Here is a 15,970-nt window from a genome sequence, read left to right as displayed (position 1 = left end):
GTTTAAATTCATGTTAAAGACCAGCTATTTTCAAGCCTCATTTTTGGTGATGATTTTGCAGCTCAGAATGAACAATACCACATGTGTGATGTTTTGGTGGCAAATATCAAAGAGACTGGATGAAAATAAACAGCTGAGGAAGTCAGCGTTTGCTGTGAAACCCATGAGCCTCTTCAAATTCCTTGGTGAGATAATCTGAGATAACAAAGACTCCACTGAGCCCGGGTACTCGCTCATGACATTTTTATTACACCGCAAGTGAGTATTTGTTAAATTATAAAATTACGTTAAGGTGAGTGACAAAGTGAGACCAGTAGTTCTCCTTCAGGAGTCTATCCATTTTTCAGACAAAGAAAATATTTTTTAAAAGATTATTTTATCTATTGCTTAAGAAATGTAAGACAAATTTCACTTCTATGAGGTATCAAAAGGAGTCAAACTCTTAGAAAATAGAATGGTAGTTGCTAGGGGCTGGGAGGAGGGAAAAGGGGAATTGCTGGTTCATAAGTATGGAAATATTTTTGCAAGATAAAGACATTCTGGAGATCAGTCATACAACTATGTGCACGTAATTAACATCACTGTACCATACACTTAAAAATGGTTTGGATGGTAAATTTCACATGATTTTTTTTTTACCACAATAAAAAAAAAAGGAAGATGTTAAAATGAGTTAGGAAAGCAAGGGGCACCATATAAAGTCATGTACCAAGCATATAACTTGAGACCAGTGTACCTGTGGAAATACCTTCTGACTGATTTACCACTTATGTGATTCTCCTTTAGTTAGATTCAAGGTGAGATGACAGAGCACTGACAATTTCAGCACACAAATGTTTTCCAATGTCTCTTGAGGGACACCAGAGGTAGCCATAAGAATGCCAACTATAGAGGAAAATGCCAGAATTTTTAGATCCTTAAATTTCCCGGTGGTATAGAAATGGCAGAATAGTTCCAGTAAGTCACGGGCAAATTTCTACCACCAATATCACACCCCAGATTCTTCAGTCTATGAATAAATATGACAAAACATGACTTGGTTTTGACTGTGGTGTGTGCAGTGTGGCATTAATGAGGCAAAATGGGAGAGTCTGTTTTTGTCCAGTCTGCACCTTCACTGCTCTTTGGGCAAAGAGCTGGGTTTTTGGGTGGTAGCGGTGAGTGGAATATTTGATTTTGTAAATGAAGTCATTACTATAAAACTTTTTGTGGGTAAATAATTAATTTACATTCAGAGTGAAATAGTGTTTAAGTATCTAGTTACTGAAAATGAAATTTTCATTTGTCTTTAAAAAGGTTGTACTCCTCTTGTTTCTATTTTTTTCAGTCATTGATTGCCACCTAAGTATGGCCCCTGATTTATAAGTGCAAGAGTGCTTTTAATTTTTTGTGGCAGGTTGAATGAGCTGCCATTGGTCTCCCTGGCCCTGGGACCATTCTCCTACTACCAGGAGCAGCCATGCTTCTGGCATGGCTGGCAGGGACGACAAGGGTGGGTCTTTCCGCCTGGTGATTGAAAGAAAGCTCTCAGATCCGTTCTGATAGGGGTGGAGCCCCAGGACAGCTTCTGACTGTCAGAGTATTGCACGGTGTCCAGGGATTGAGACCTCTGCTGACCCCCTCCCTGCCCCACATCCAGGAAAATCACACAAAGTGGAGGTAGGGCATGAGGCTAATCTGATTTCTGGGCAATACCAAACTTGTCTTTTTTGTTTGTTTGGTATTTATTTATTTAGGTTTTTTTTTTGCAGGGGGAGGGTAATTAGGTTATTTATTTATCTTTTTTTTTTTTTAATGGAGGGACTGGGAATTGAACCTAGGACATTGTGCATGCCAAGCATGCACTCTACCACTGAGCTATACCCTCCCCCTCAAACCTGTCTTGACCTTTGTTTTAGTCAGTGATACTTGAAGGAGACGGTGAGCATCCAAATATGGGCAGGCAGAGATAGAGCAAGAAATCCAGCAGAAGATACTTGGAGGTGGATCGAGGAATGGATACAAAGATAATCCAAGTTGGGCCCAAAGACAGAGCAGCAGAGACACCAACTAAAATTTTTTAAAAAAGAAAAAGACTAGTGGAGTAACCAGGGCAAAGTGAACAGGTAATACTAGAAAGAGAAAAATTGAACAAAAAGTATATATCTGAGCGTGCATTTGAGGGAGGCAAAAGAGCAGTGTCATCCGGGAATGAGAACCAGAGAGACTGACAGCTAGTCCTCTTCTGAGCCCGAGAACATCAGGATGCAGAGCGAGATTTTTCTCTGATGATGAATACCTTCCTGCATCCTGATATTTCTCCAAAAGATTATGCAGCTCATGCTGCTGCAAAGCTCACTTATTCAAAGATTTTAGAAGTCCAGACCAGCTTTTGTCATAATGCAGAACAATTGTTAAATACACATTTCAGAATCAAATTTAGCCCAGTGAATCCTCACTTAGTCAAAAGTCAGACTTCTTGCAACGTTATCCTCCAGAAACCAGCTGCAAACCTAGGAGAAGCTGGAAAGATCTCTGAGCTGGTGTTTTACTCCCAGCAGAGGCCTCCACCTATTAACCCTTACTTAACATAGAATTATAATAAGATTCACTATCTTGTTTTTCAGGTGATGGCCAGTAAGAAAGAACAAATTGCAAAGGGGAAGTCATGTTGTAGCAAAGAAAAGCACGCTCTTAACAGCCTGACAGTGAGGAAGGCAGCAGAAAAACTCACACCAGGCACAGAATTAGCGAAGTCTGGGACCTTTCAGGGTTGGATGACAATTAGTCCAGCAGATGTCTCAGGTCCAGGTGTCCTCCCTGTAACATCTCCTGGGTAGTTAAATGATAGTGGACATTTCGGAAGTAGGGGAATCTTAGAGATGATCTCATCTAACTCCTTCATTAGAATGTTTCCAATATACTAAATAAAAGCTTAAGATACATCATGTGAATAGCTTAAAAAGATATCAAGTCAATATTACCAAAATGAAAGCTTTGGCATTTGAAAGGGTAAAATTCTGTCATCTGAAAATCACTTTTATTAGGAGCACTTAATTCTTGGTGGACGCTAGATAATTTTAGCATTAGGATAGGCAGGACTGGGTGTTGGTGCCGCCTCTTTTGTTATGGCCCTTTCTGCATTAGCTTGGTTTCTCTGTTCAAGAAGGAAGGCACGATGGTCACGTTTCTGTGGGCCCCCTTTGTGTTCCTCCCCTGTATTAGACCAGCCTTCAGAAAAGAACAGTCCAGACATACATGTCATAATATTACTGATTTTCCGACTGATTATTCTTGGCGACTTTTGGAAAAGCTGAAAAGTGTATCCTTGGCTAACAATGTATTCATTTTTGTCTATAGCTCTAGTTTCTTTAGAGCTTACTACAGAACCTTGGGAAGATGTTCAGTCAACCCAGCACCCTGACAGGACCAAAGAGCTCTGTCCCCCATCCCCCTGCCACACCCAGACTTCTGTGATGTCTCCCCCAGCCCTGTCTTCACTCTTGGGTGTTTGTGTCACAGTCACTCAGTGTTGAAGCATATCTGAGACTCCTGCCTGTCACCAGGCAAACATTTGGCCTCTGGAGGCATCTTGAACTACCATTCCAGCCCTTTTTTTCCAGCCCAGGTCACGTTATGAGATGAATCAGATGCGACTGTCAAGAAGTTACAAGGGGCAAAGAGCATTGGGTTTTCTTATATTATCTCTGCTACTCTGAGTTGGTGGTATTGTTTTGTGGCTGGTCTCTGTAAATAGAGTAGAGAATGAAGAATTTCTAGATTACTGTGTGCTGGTCTCTGCTCCACAGTTCTGGTGCTGGCCAGTCTCTCAGGGAGACGCTCTGGGGTCTGAGGACCGCATCAAGTCATGCCTCAGGGCCTGGAAGAGGCTAAGAAGGGACTGGGCCCAGACATCCTTCTGATGCCCTTGGGACCCGGCTGTGCGGTAGGCCGTGTAGGCCAGGGTCAGCGCTGTCCTTTCGAAGTCCTCTTTCTTGAGGATGCCGGGGTGGCTGGAGAGGTGGGCGCTCAGCCGGCGGATGTCGGGGATGCTCTTGGGGATCACGCTGTTGCAGATGGTGTGGAAGTGGGAGGCCTTCCGCAAGGAGGCGAGCTCCTCGTCCCTGATGGAGATCTGCAGTTCGGGGCTGATCTCAAGTCCAGCCAGTAGGAACTGGGGAGAAACAAGGGGCGTGGAAAGGCATGAATCAGGTGGTATTGGTGAGGACACTGCAGGGATCATGGTCACACGGGCCCATTTAGGGAGGCGGTTGTGGAGAGAGCTTCGGAATTAAGAGACCTGGGTTCCAGTTCTGACTTTCCCACTAGCTGTATAAACTTGGATGACTTATTTAGCTTCTCTCAGCCTCAGTTTCTTTCTCCGTGAAATGGTTAGTAACAACAATACTCCACTGGGATATTAGAAGGAGTAAATAAGTCAGATATGGGCGACATCTAACACTGTGCCGGTACAAAGCCACTATGTAAGTGGCTACTTGTTTCTAGTGTTCCGAATCACCCCCTGCTCCCCTTCCTCCCCTTCTATCCTCCAAAGATCTTCCAAAGCACGACCTCACTATTTTGGATAATCTAAAATCAGAAGCTGGGAATTTGAAAGATGCAGAGAATTGTGCTAGGAATAAAGGGGGATACAGAGATTTGTCCTCGTTTCTCACTTGTTCTTTCAGAGTAGGGGTGGGATCTGTCATATGCACCCCCCGCTCAGTGCCAGGCTCACGTCAGGAACCTAATAAGTACCTCCTGGACTCAGAGTCTTAACTCTTCTCTCTGTCTCCTGCCTCCCCCAGCTCTAATCCATCCTCCATGCTACTGTCTGTTATCTTTCTAAAACAGATCTGTTTCTCTGACTCCCATGTGCATGACTTGGCAAAGGCTATGCATTTTCCAGCTTGTTCCCCGAGGCAGGATTTGAAGTCTGCCCCCCGGCTCAGCTGCTTGGCTGCAGCAGACTTTCTCCTCCTTAGCCAGGCAATTCTAGTACACGGAGGATGTCAAGGCAGGAGGGGAGCTTTGGCGGTCATTGGAGTCCCTCGTTTTACAGATGAGAAGATTCAGGCCCAGAGAGAAACGGGCTGATGCAAGTTCACATAGCCAGTGGGTGGCAGAACCAGAACTAAAGCTCAGATCTTGAACCTGGAATTTTATTGCTGAACCAAACCAAGCAGCCTGGGGAAATTTACCTGTGGTTTAGAGGAGAAGAGAGGTCTTGCTAATGGAGGTGACAGAGGCAGAGGAAGAGAGCCTTTGGGGCAGCCCCAGACTGTCACAGTAGAAGGTTACTCAGACATGGCTCCACTCAGACAACCACTGCGGGGAGACTGCTGCCGAGTCATGCCTGAAAGGCCTGGTGGGGGAATACTGCCCAGTTCCACTGCTTGGGTGCTGGCAGTGGCCCCTCTGTGCCAAGCCTACATCAACATGCCTTGGCTGAATCTCAATACCGTTATTCCCTGGGACGGCATGTGGGACAGGAGAGGCCGTATAAGGAACCCCTTCCTTGGGGATGGGCAGGATTCCATAGCCTCCAAAAACACGTCTAGGCCGGTCCCCTGGGCAGCAGAGGCTACTCATTTTCAGGGGCTCAGGTCACTCAGGTCACAGAGAAGGAGCTGTGCCCTCTGGGTGACCTGAGTTACGACTCTGCCCTCTGCCTACCTCATAGAGGAGTTCCACTTCCTCCAGGGAGCTCTGCAGGACGGGGTTCAGGGGCACCGACGAGGACCTCTTTGGCCGGTGGGCGGCAGGGAAGAGCACAGCTATAAGAAAAGAAGAATGAGCTGGCGGGGCTGCGTGTGCCCTGGCTTCTCCCACGGGTGAACCCTGAGGGTCGCCCCTCAGTCTTGAAAGGGACTGACTCCAAGTGGGGGTGGACACGAAGTGGGAGAGGTGACAGCCAGCCCTGGTGGGTCCCAGAGAACGACCAGGAACGTCAGGTGTTACTGTTTCATACCAGCGACTTCAAACCTGTCTTCTCATAAGACTCATCTCAGAAAATTTAGAAAAATATGTATGTCTGGGGGTATGTCTACCCAGGGGAATTGATGTTAAAACAAAACAGAAATGAGCAAACAAAACCCCCCAAATTCAACAAACGAGTTCCTTAATACTACTGTTCCCCAATAGTATCGCACATTTCAGTACTTGGTCAGTATGAAGTGCTGGTTTCTGTTTACTGATGACTTTTAATCAGAGACTCAGACTCCTGGCTATTCCTCAGCCATCCAGAATAGAGCTGCCAAGAACTTGAGCACCGGTGACAGAGCGCAGGCAGAGACCCGTGTAGACCCTGACACTGGCTCCAGGGGGTGTGTGGAGCCAAGCCCAGGGCCTCCCCTCACGGCCTGACTCAGAAATGCATTTGGTATAAAGTCAATGACCTGACACCATAGTCCCTCAGTGGTTGCATCTCAAAGTGGCAGCTGGAGGAAGATATGTGGGCTGCTAGAGGTGGGGGGGGGGTACCAAGAATTAGGAACTGCCTGAGGACATGTAAGGAGGAGACAGAATATGGCAGAGTGTCGGAGTCATTACAAATTGCACTTCTCCAGGGCCGTATCAGGCAGAAAGCAGACAGCCCTGCCCACCCCACGGCCCGTCTGCGTCCCAGAACACCGTGCAAACATGATTGGCAGGCCTGCTGCCAACTGACAGAAAAAGGGGCAGCTTCCTCAAGACACTTGATTGTGATCCACCAGAAAACTGGGCAAGTAACAGTAGAAATCTGTGTGACTTTGCGGTAGGTAGCGCCCCCTGAAGTTGTGCAGAGCACAATTTGCCTAACCATACATGACAGCTCTGTTTAAAAATTGTGCCCTTGGGCCATCAAGAAAAGGTCCGGTGACATCCAGAGAGCTGTATTGAAGAAGGGAGCTGCATAATCACTCAGAAGGATTTCTGTCAGAAGTGACAACAATGAAACATCTCCAAGGCAAAGGACATTTCCTGAAAAGCTCACTGGTAGGAATCGCCCGCCTCCTGGAGAAAGCTGGTTGGATGCAGCATTGCTGTAATATTGCTTCTGTGTAATCCATGTATTATCTAGCCCTCGAGTTCCCCGGGGTCTAGGATAAATACGGTTTCATGTTTCTGCACCCCGAGGGGAGCCTGGCGGGCCTCCAGGGTCGGCTGACCACGTCCCTGCATCTAAGGGGCCTTGACTGGCAGAGTGACGGCCTGCTTCCCCAGACCATATCTGGGGAAGGAGCCTATGAACTCCAGAGTGATATTTCCCAGCCTAGAATTTTAGCAGAATTTGTACTCTTTGCCAGAAAATGGCCCATTTCCCCAAATTCCCACAGAATCATAGATGTTAGGGGCTGAGAAGGCCTTCGCTTCTGCTCACTCACGGCCTCTGCCTGTGGTCTCAGGTGGAGCTCGGGAGGACGCGGCCTCTCCTACTGCACTGGGTCCGCGAGCTTGACCACACGCCAGAATCACCCCAGGGCGCCTGGGTCCCAGCCCCAGAGGTTCTGATTTAAGTGACCAGAGTGCGATAGGATGAAAACCTCTTCTCTGGGTGGGATCTGAGAGCAACTTGACTTTTTTTTTTTACTTTTTCTGTTATTGTGAAATTAAAAATATTGTTCCCTTAAAAAAAAAATCGCACTGCAGCACATGAAGGGGAAAGGGATTCTGCTCCCTCCGGGATGGCTGCCTCCTGGGAGGTAATTCACGGCCAGACCTGCACTTTCCTCTCTCCTTTCTTTCCCTGCAAACAGCAATACTCCTTTGACGTGCACACCCCAGGTGGACCCTTAGTTTTCAAAATAAAATAAAATAAAATAAAATAAAATAAAATAAAATAAAATAAAATAAAATAAAATAAAAGAGTTGGGATGAAAATATTTCCTGATGCAAAGCTGAGCTTCATAATGGAAACAATGTTTCCAATAACCCTTGTGCTCATAGTTTTTAGAACAATAACACAGCTTGGGGAAGATTGTTAGAAACAGCTTCAGCCTCTAGGCTAGGGCTGATTATTGCTTCGGAAAGTTTGTGTGGGAAGCACTGGAATCTCAAAGATGGACCCCCCTCCCTCTGTCCTCCCATGACCCCCAGCCTTCCACCACCTTCTGCAGGTGCCCCTCATGCTGCTGCTGCTGCTTTGACGGCGTGCTTAGTGCAGGGGCTTTTACGACCCCTCGGGTGGTGTACGTGCAGCCAGCTCTGGGGAAGACATCTCAGCAGCTGCCCATGTCTGACTCCCTTTGAATGAGACGAGGTCCGGAGACATGAATTCATCTCCCCTGGAGATGCTGCAGGTGGTGGGGGAGAAATAAGCTGTGTCTGGTCCATGTCAAAACATTCGGGTAAGAAGCTGAAGGTAGTCACTCCAGATGTCCTTGTCCATAACGATGAAGGCTGGGCTGTGCCAGAAATGCAAATGGCCCGAACAAGAGCTGACCAATGCCAAGAGGTACGTGCGCAAAGCTTGTTCCCACATCGTTAGAAAATCAGGCCTGTTCCCCTAGGAAGCGTTTCCCTGTGATCCCCCCATACACTGTTGAGTTCCTGCTCCATCTCCTTATTCTCTTTACATCTCCTTCCTGCGTCCTTTCTACACATGTCACATCTTGCTGTCTATTGCCGGCTGCTGGGAGGGAGAAAATGGGTTTTAGGCCTCTTCTGCTTGATCTTGGTGCCTGCATAAAGCTCAGTATATATATTGAGTGCAGTCTCAATAAATATATTTTGGAATGATTTTAAAAATACACCAAGTATTTAAAAAACACCACAACAAAACAAAACATTACTGGAGACTCTTTAATTCAGGCTTTGCTGGTTTTATTTCCTTTCCCTTTTGTCCCATCTCCCAAATTTATGAGGTCATTTTAAGTTCGGCTCCCTCCTCACTGTAAGCAATCAGTAAGCTGCTTTGAGCAGGACAGTCCTCTCAAGGCTAGCAGTTCTGAGGCCTGAATGCTCCCGCTGGACGGCCGTTACCTTCTCGGAGGGAGGAGAGAGAGCAGAGTGGGGTGGGGAGGGCAGGGCAGAAGGACCCCACTGCCTCCTGGGCAGTGGAGCCTTGGGCAAGAAGGCTGCTGGGGCAGTGTTTTCAGAATCACTGGCTTTGTGTTTCTTTTGCGTGGTGTAAAACTGGGCCCGTTTGTTTCTTTCCTCTTCACTTAACGCTCCACGTCCAGCCAACTCTCCAGCTATTTCTTCAGGTTGTGAATATGCTCACAAGGGCCACTCAGTGTGACCAGGGGATGCCAGAGACTCCCATGTGTCCTTGCATGAAGGCCCGCTGCCCGGGCTGGCCTTGGGACAGGGAAACCAGCCCCTCCCCCTAACTTCCTGGACTCATGAGCCTTCAGGGGACATTATCTATGATACATTGGTCTAACCTGCCTAGAACAAATGATTTACTTGCTAAAGTTCATGCCACATGCACTGAGTTAGTTCAGGAACTGGATCCAGAAATTCACGTGTCTTAGCATATTCTGTCCATGTCTTCTGTTGAGAGACACATTTGGACCTCAGGCCAAAGTTGTTCAAATGTGGAGCCTGGATGTCGCAATAGCTTATGAGCCCACTGTGAGCCAGTCACTGTGCTTTGTGCTTTCCTCGTGTACCTTGTGAGCTAAGTATTCACATCCCATTTAATGGATGAAGAAACTTGCTCTTGGCACCACCCCCCAACCCCACTTGTTTGTGGTAGGACTGAGATTAAAATCCAGGTCTCAAGGGCTTCAAAACCCAATCTCACTGATAGGCTGAACCATGCTATCTTTTTGTAGGTGCATCTGCCCCAAGACCAGGCATTCTTCATTTCTCTATTACTACAGGAAGGCTATATGCAGTTAATTATTAATGAATGTGTATGATATAAAACATATTCTTAAATGAACCACACATATTTTTAAAAATCTCTAATTTGATTTGTAATACGCTAGGCAAGTTCAAATTTCTATAGCCCTATGATCCTTTGCACAAATCCTCGTCTCTTTTGCTCCCTTTTTGTTCCTTTGCAATCACTTGGCAAAAGCACCACCCATCTCCTTACCTGTTCCACACCTGCACCTGTGTTAAGTGGTCTCACTTGAAATTCACAATTGTTACTCTCACATGGGTCCTGAAACACTGCCTGACCATTATTCCCTGATTCCTCTCACTCTGTTTCACTAGGGAACAGATGATGATTTCACAGCTCCTCCTTTCTCCTTCAAGCAGTTCCCTCCACCTCCCCGGAGACTCTTACTTCCCTCCTGTAATTGTACCCTTGCTCTTACCCAGAGACAGCTTTTCCAAGTGTGCATGAAGTCGCCAGTAAAGACGGTGCTCACCTTTCCACCTTTCTCTCCCACATCGTTAATTTTTCCCTGTCTACTGAATTTTTCATGAACACGTGTTGCAGCTGCTTCTTTAGGGAAAAAATTCCTCTCATCCCCTGTTCTTCTTTTTCATCTACTTCTTCATGTTGCCGACTCCTGGTTTCAACCTGGGTCTCTCCTCCAGCCACACTTACTTCTGTACTGATGTTCGGCTTTGTCCTCCCAAGCCAGACTTCTAGACATCCGACTGCCTACAGGAGTCTCCTTTTGGATTTGTGATATTTCTCTCTCCTGATCCCCAACCCCACCCAACTGCCCCCTCTCCTAGCACTTGGTCCCCATCTCCCGCAGTTGCTCAGGTCAAAACCTGGGGACTCATCCTTGCCTGTTCTTTTCCTTTCACACTTCACACCCAAATAATCAGCAAATCTTGTTGGCACTACCTTCAAAATATATCAGGAATCTGGCTATTTCTTACCATATCCCAGCTAGCCTTCTTGTCCAAACCTTGAGCCTTTTCCCTCAGGGTGTCTCTGCTTCCATCCTTGGCTCCCACTCTTATTCTATCCTTAACACAGCAACGAAAGTGATTCTGAGAACTCGTAGGTTTGACAGTGTCAAACCTCTGCCCAGAACCCTCTGTGGCTTTCCATCTCACTCAGAGTAGAAGCCAAATACCTTCAGATGGCCACCAGGTGCTGCATGACTTGGGTCCTTACTGCCTCTCTGAGCTCATCTATTATCCCCAGATGATGCCAGTCCAGCCACAGGCCTCCTCACTGTTCCTTGGGCTCACCAAGCTTGCTTCTGCCACAGGCCTTTGCACTTCTGTTTCTTCTGCCTGGAATACTCTTTCTCTGGATACTGCATGGCTCACTCCCATGTTTCCTTCAGGTCTCAAATCACCTTCTCAGTGAGGCCCTCCCTGACTACCCTATTTAAAATTATAATCCTTAAGACCCTCTAACCTGTCCCTTCTTTATTGCTATCCAATGAACCAGATGTTTTATTTCTATATGGGTTTAGCGTTTGTTTCCTTTCACTAGGATGTCAGCTTCACAAGGGCATGGGATTTTGTCTGTTTTTTTCACTGTATTCCCAGTGCCTAGTATCCTGCCCATGACTGTTTGTTGAATGAATAAACAATCTCATAGAACCACATTAACTATCCTTATTACTAAACTCCATTCTTTTCAGAATGCTTCACTAAATCCTTCCTTTTTTTAACAGAGTGATTTTAGAACTGATCTGCAGTTACAGGTCCTGGCTCATTATCAGGAAGTAGATATTGTCTCCTGTCTCCCTCACACCCTCCCTTTATCTCTGAGGAGCCCATGTTCCCGCCTCAGAGAAGCTACTTTTAATGATCTCAGTCAAGGCTGCCACCCGTCTCCCAATTGCCTTAGCTCCCCCAAGCCTTCTTGCCCAGATATGCAGGCAGAAGACTTCTTAAAAGGAGGAGCCTGTCTTTGATTTGAGCCTGATCTCTTTGACTTTTTATAACCTGGGATAAAAATCTCTCCTCTCCCATCTTCCAAATAGTTTAAAAAGAAAAAAAGAACAGTATGAAAGCTGTTGTCATGGTTTCCATGTAACTGTGTGCAGCATCCATACCAAAGAGCTCATTGGAAAGGATTCAAGCCGTGGACCACATCAGACCAAAATACAACTGTATTTTTAATGAATCAGTTGAAGCAACTCTATGGAAATGACAGTGGGTGTGGGAAGGGAAAGCTCTCAATTATAAAAGATCTTTTGCCAGAGCCTACTGATGTCATTTACTTTTTTGCTCCTGGGCCAGCCCTATAGAAACACAGAGATACTCTGACGGAGCCAGGACGTTGGCCCCGTGTGTTGGGGTCCCTGGGAGTGCTTCTGGAAGGGCTGCTCTGAGTCAGCTCCCCTTGGCCAGAGAGTCCTACACACCAGGAGGACCCCTGGACTGCTGGGAGCACCCTGAGGGTGGAGTGGCATGAATGAGGACAGGGGACCTCTGCCCCTACAGTCGGGGTCTGGGGAGTCAGGGTCCAGCTCTAAGCTTCCAGCTGAGGTGTCTGGTGGGGTGCTAACTCCTTCCCCATCCTCCAGTTTCCCCACTGTGAGTGGTTAGAACAGCTCCTGCCTCCTGTACTGACTGTGGAGTAGACGGATGGCTACACACGGTGCAATCAGTCATGCTGGTCTGTTAGTCAGTCAATACTTATTGACCACTTCCCTTCTTGGAACATTCATGGCTGAAAACACACACTAAAGTTGACACCTGAAAATGACATACATTCAGCCTAATAACTAAGGGCTAGCCTTCCTTATTAAACTGCTTTTCAAAGAAATAACATACGTATTTAATAAAAGCATAGATACTTAATAGGAATTAATACATGTATTTCGTTTTTTAAGACTGGCTAGTCTACCCCAAGCCCCGCAAGCGGTGCCCTGGCAGGACCTGGGTGGGGCTGAGATGTGGGCCAGGTGTGTCTGCCTATCCGGCTGCCTCACTGACCACAGGTGAGTCATTTGGTCTTAATAAATCGGGGGTAGGGGGCTGGACTGGCATCCTGGCGTGGAGAGCTGCCTCCCAGGGCGGAATCCTCGAGAGCGCTTCTCAGGGAGAGGCTGGGAGAATGGTAGGAAAAAAGATGTCCTGAGGCAGGGTGTATTCCTTTTGGATTTATTTCCACATTTCTACACGTGGAGGCAGAGGGTGGAGGCTGGGGTGGTGCTGAGGGGTGGGAGAGGAGGATCTTGTACGGAGAGGTCGCCCTCAGACTGTTTCCAAGGACATTCTTCTAAATTATGTGTGGGGTGGGGGTGAGGTTGGGAGTCGGGTAAAGATGAAGGTGAAAGGAACAGTTAGTACATTTGGGAAAACTGGTTTTTCTTTGGGTGTGACTCCCATTGCATCTTAAAAAAGTGGCAATTGTGTCTTCCTCTTATGATTAGGAAAAATACTAAAAATGAAAAAAAATCAACTACGTGGAAGACTTTTGATGATGATTGGAAGGGCTCCGTGTCATTTGTTGGCTCTGAACACTGACCGCTAATTCAGCACTTAACATCAGCTGCTTCACTGTGCCTCTGTTTCAGCTGTGTTGGCTCTGTGTCTCTATAGATTGTTATTGCTACTGAGGGGCAGTCCTTCCCCAGAGAGGAGGGGTGGGGCCAGGGCAGCAGCTCCCGGGATGTTGCTATAGATCCCTCTGTTGAGAACCTCAAATTTCTTTAATGAAAAAATTTTAAGTGGCAGGTAATAGCTGATATTTATATAGCTGCCCGTTATTTACAAAGCATTCTATATTTTTTAATATGACTCTCACATGACAACAAAGTTGTCAGTTTTTTTTATTGTTAATATGTTACCTGTTTCTAAACCAAAGCTCAAAGGGGTTAATAGACTTGCCAGATGTCACACAGCCAACGAAAGGCCGAAATTAGATCTTTGTGTTCCTTGCAGGGGCTGGGTAGCTCATGACGCGGCTATTGTGTTTATAAGCCTGGTAACAAACCAAATCATCTCATTTGGCTTTCTAACAGCCTGTGTATTACGAAGAGTGGAGATTATCATCCTTTATTTAATAGGCAAATTGAGGAAGGTTTCCCAGTATCACACAGGGGTAAGTGGCAGAACACAATGCTGAGGTCTCTTTGCTCTATGCTTCCAAGTGTTGCCCCCAGGGTTTGTGCACCTGATGAGCAGGGAGGGGTGTGTATGTTGTGTGATATGTTTATGGGAAAATGCTATGTTAATTATTTGCCTCTGGGCAACAATCATTTAATAGCCCAGTTCAGAGAATTGGCAAGTCCCTAGTCTCAGGTTTTAAAGTGAAGGAATAAAAACCCTAATAAGAGCAGTGGCTTTTGCTTTGCTCCATTTCAGATGTGCTGCTTGGTGCCCCAGCAGCCACTCCTTCCTTTCCTGACATTGTCCATGAATGGGAGGCTTATTCCCACAACTGCTGGGCAGTCTTCACCCCAGTTTGAATCTGTAGAAACACCACTGAGCCTGACTTCTTTTTCCAGTTCTTTCCAGGAGACAGACCTCAGTTGACTTTAGGCAGTGGAAAGATTTCAGTTCAGATCAGCGTGGAGCGGTCAGCACCGTTGGTCCCTCACTTTCTGAGTGATAAACCCAAATTGGCTGGAGGTGCTGCCAGCGTCTACCCACAGGGGCCAGAGAGGATGCCAGGTCGCCTCTGAGGAGCTACATCCCGAGGGAAAGGAGGTCGGCTGTGGAGAGAAGCCTTGCTGGGCGCCTTCCTTTCTGAGGTGGGCTGGCCGGGGCAGTAGGACTAGCAGCTGGGCAGACATGAGATGCTGAGGGCTTACTCTTCCTTTCCTGCTGGGAAGATGTGTCCACTCCTGCTCAGGAAGCAGCATGGAGACCTCCACGTGGACAGCCCATGCCCAAGCCTCTTCTCAGCCCTCCTGCTGGCCAGCAGCCCCGTCCCATCACGTTAGCATCAGTCTCCCACACCTGTTCTCCGCACGCTCTGCCTGGCTGCTGCAGCCTGGGGCGAACTCCAGGGAGTCTGTCCACATTCTCTGAACCAAAGATGACTTTGCTGTAGCCTGTCAGGAAGGGATGCCCTCTGCATTCTTCACCCCGACCCAGTTCCCTCAGCAGCTTTGACTTTTTCAGTGTCATCTCCCCATCACCTTCTAACACTTTCTAGCACGTCAGGAAGCATAAAGCAATTGGCAGAGACGAGGTAAAAGGCGGGCCCAGGGCTTTTAATTTCCTTCCGCCCCTCCAATCCCCCCTCCACCAAATTCCTAATTGTACTGAAGAAAGAATAATGAGCATCAAATAAATAAATAAAAAGCAACTCACCCCTGCTCCATCTGTGGGACAGAGTGTCCTGAGCATCATAACACAACAGCAGAAGCAGCAACGTCTTCCAACACATCTTTTCCTCCAGAAAGGTGAACAGTCTCCCTCCAACCTAATGGGACCCCAGGAGCTACAGGTATGCCCGTACTGGTCCTCCCCGTGTGACGATATAGTTCTTACTGTCCTTCCTTTTCCAGACGTGCTGAGATGCCCTCTCCTGCCTCAGAAAGGTGGAGGCAGGGGCTGCCTCCTGGGAGGAGAGGAATGGGACCTCTGTTAATCCTACTCTCTCTGGGATTGGGGGACTGGGCTTCCACAGAGAGACTGTTTTTGAGCACATCTGGAGTGACTCACGGGGCATGTGATCTCCTTGGCAGTGGGGTGGATAAATATAATTTCTGTACTTGAGTTCCATGTGTTGGATGCACCCACTGGAATTTTTCTTTAACAAACAGACTCGCGGAACTTGTTAGAGAGCCCGGCAAAGAGCTGGCAGCAGTCCCTGTCGACACATACACACACACACCCTGGAGCCAGGGGCGGGGGCTGCAGCAAGAGCTGGGAGCTTGCCTGACATACACTGGGGCCGACTGGCCCAGAGTTGCCTTCAGGATGGCAAAGTCATTGTTGTCGGGGCTGAGTGTCACTTGTGGCCCGTCCCTGGACTGGTTCCAGTGAGGAGCAGGAGAGAGCTGCCATGGTGCCCACCACTTTGATTTTCCCAGGCAAAACGGTAGTGTTTTTCCATGCTTGTTTTGGGGAGGCATTTAATTAATTTTTTTATTGAGCTGTACTTGACATAGAGCCTTGTGTAAGTTTGAGATGCACACCGAGTTGATTTGACACACTTATGTGTTGCAATATGTTT

General features: G+C 47.2%; 1 protein-coding gene across 1 annotated transcript; it reads right to left on the bottom strand.

Annotated features, from left to right (window-relative positions):
- Positions 1-226: 226 nt before the first annotated feature.
- Positions 227-15,468, bottom strand: FAM180A (family with sequence similarity 180 member A). Its single transcript, XM_010947497.3, has 3 exons — positions 15,103-15,468; positions 5,656-5,756; positions 227-4,153 (listed from the first exon to the last, which is right to left on the bottom strand). The coding sequence occupies exons 1-3, from the start codon at positions 15,176-15,178 to the stop codon at positions 3,809-3,811; spliced, it is 522 nt and encodes a 173-aa protein (XP_010945799.1). The 5' UTR covers positions 15,179-15,468; the 3' UTR covers positions 227-3,808.
- Positions 15,469-15,970: the final 502 nt, after the last annotated feature.

The sequence above is a fragment of the Camelus bactrianus genome, chromosome 7, assembly GCF_048773025.1.
Source record: "Camelus bactrianus isolate YW-2024 breed Bactrian camel chromosome 7, ASM4877302v1, whole genome shotgun sequence".
Classification (NCBI taxonomy): Eukaryota; Metazoa; Chordata; class Mammalia; order Artiodactyla; family Camelidae; genus Camelus; species Camelus bactrianus.
This window is presented reverse-complemented; position numbering and strand designations above follow the sequence as displayed.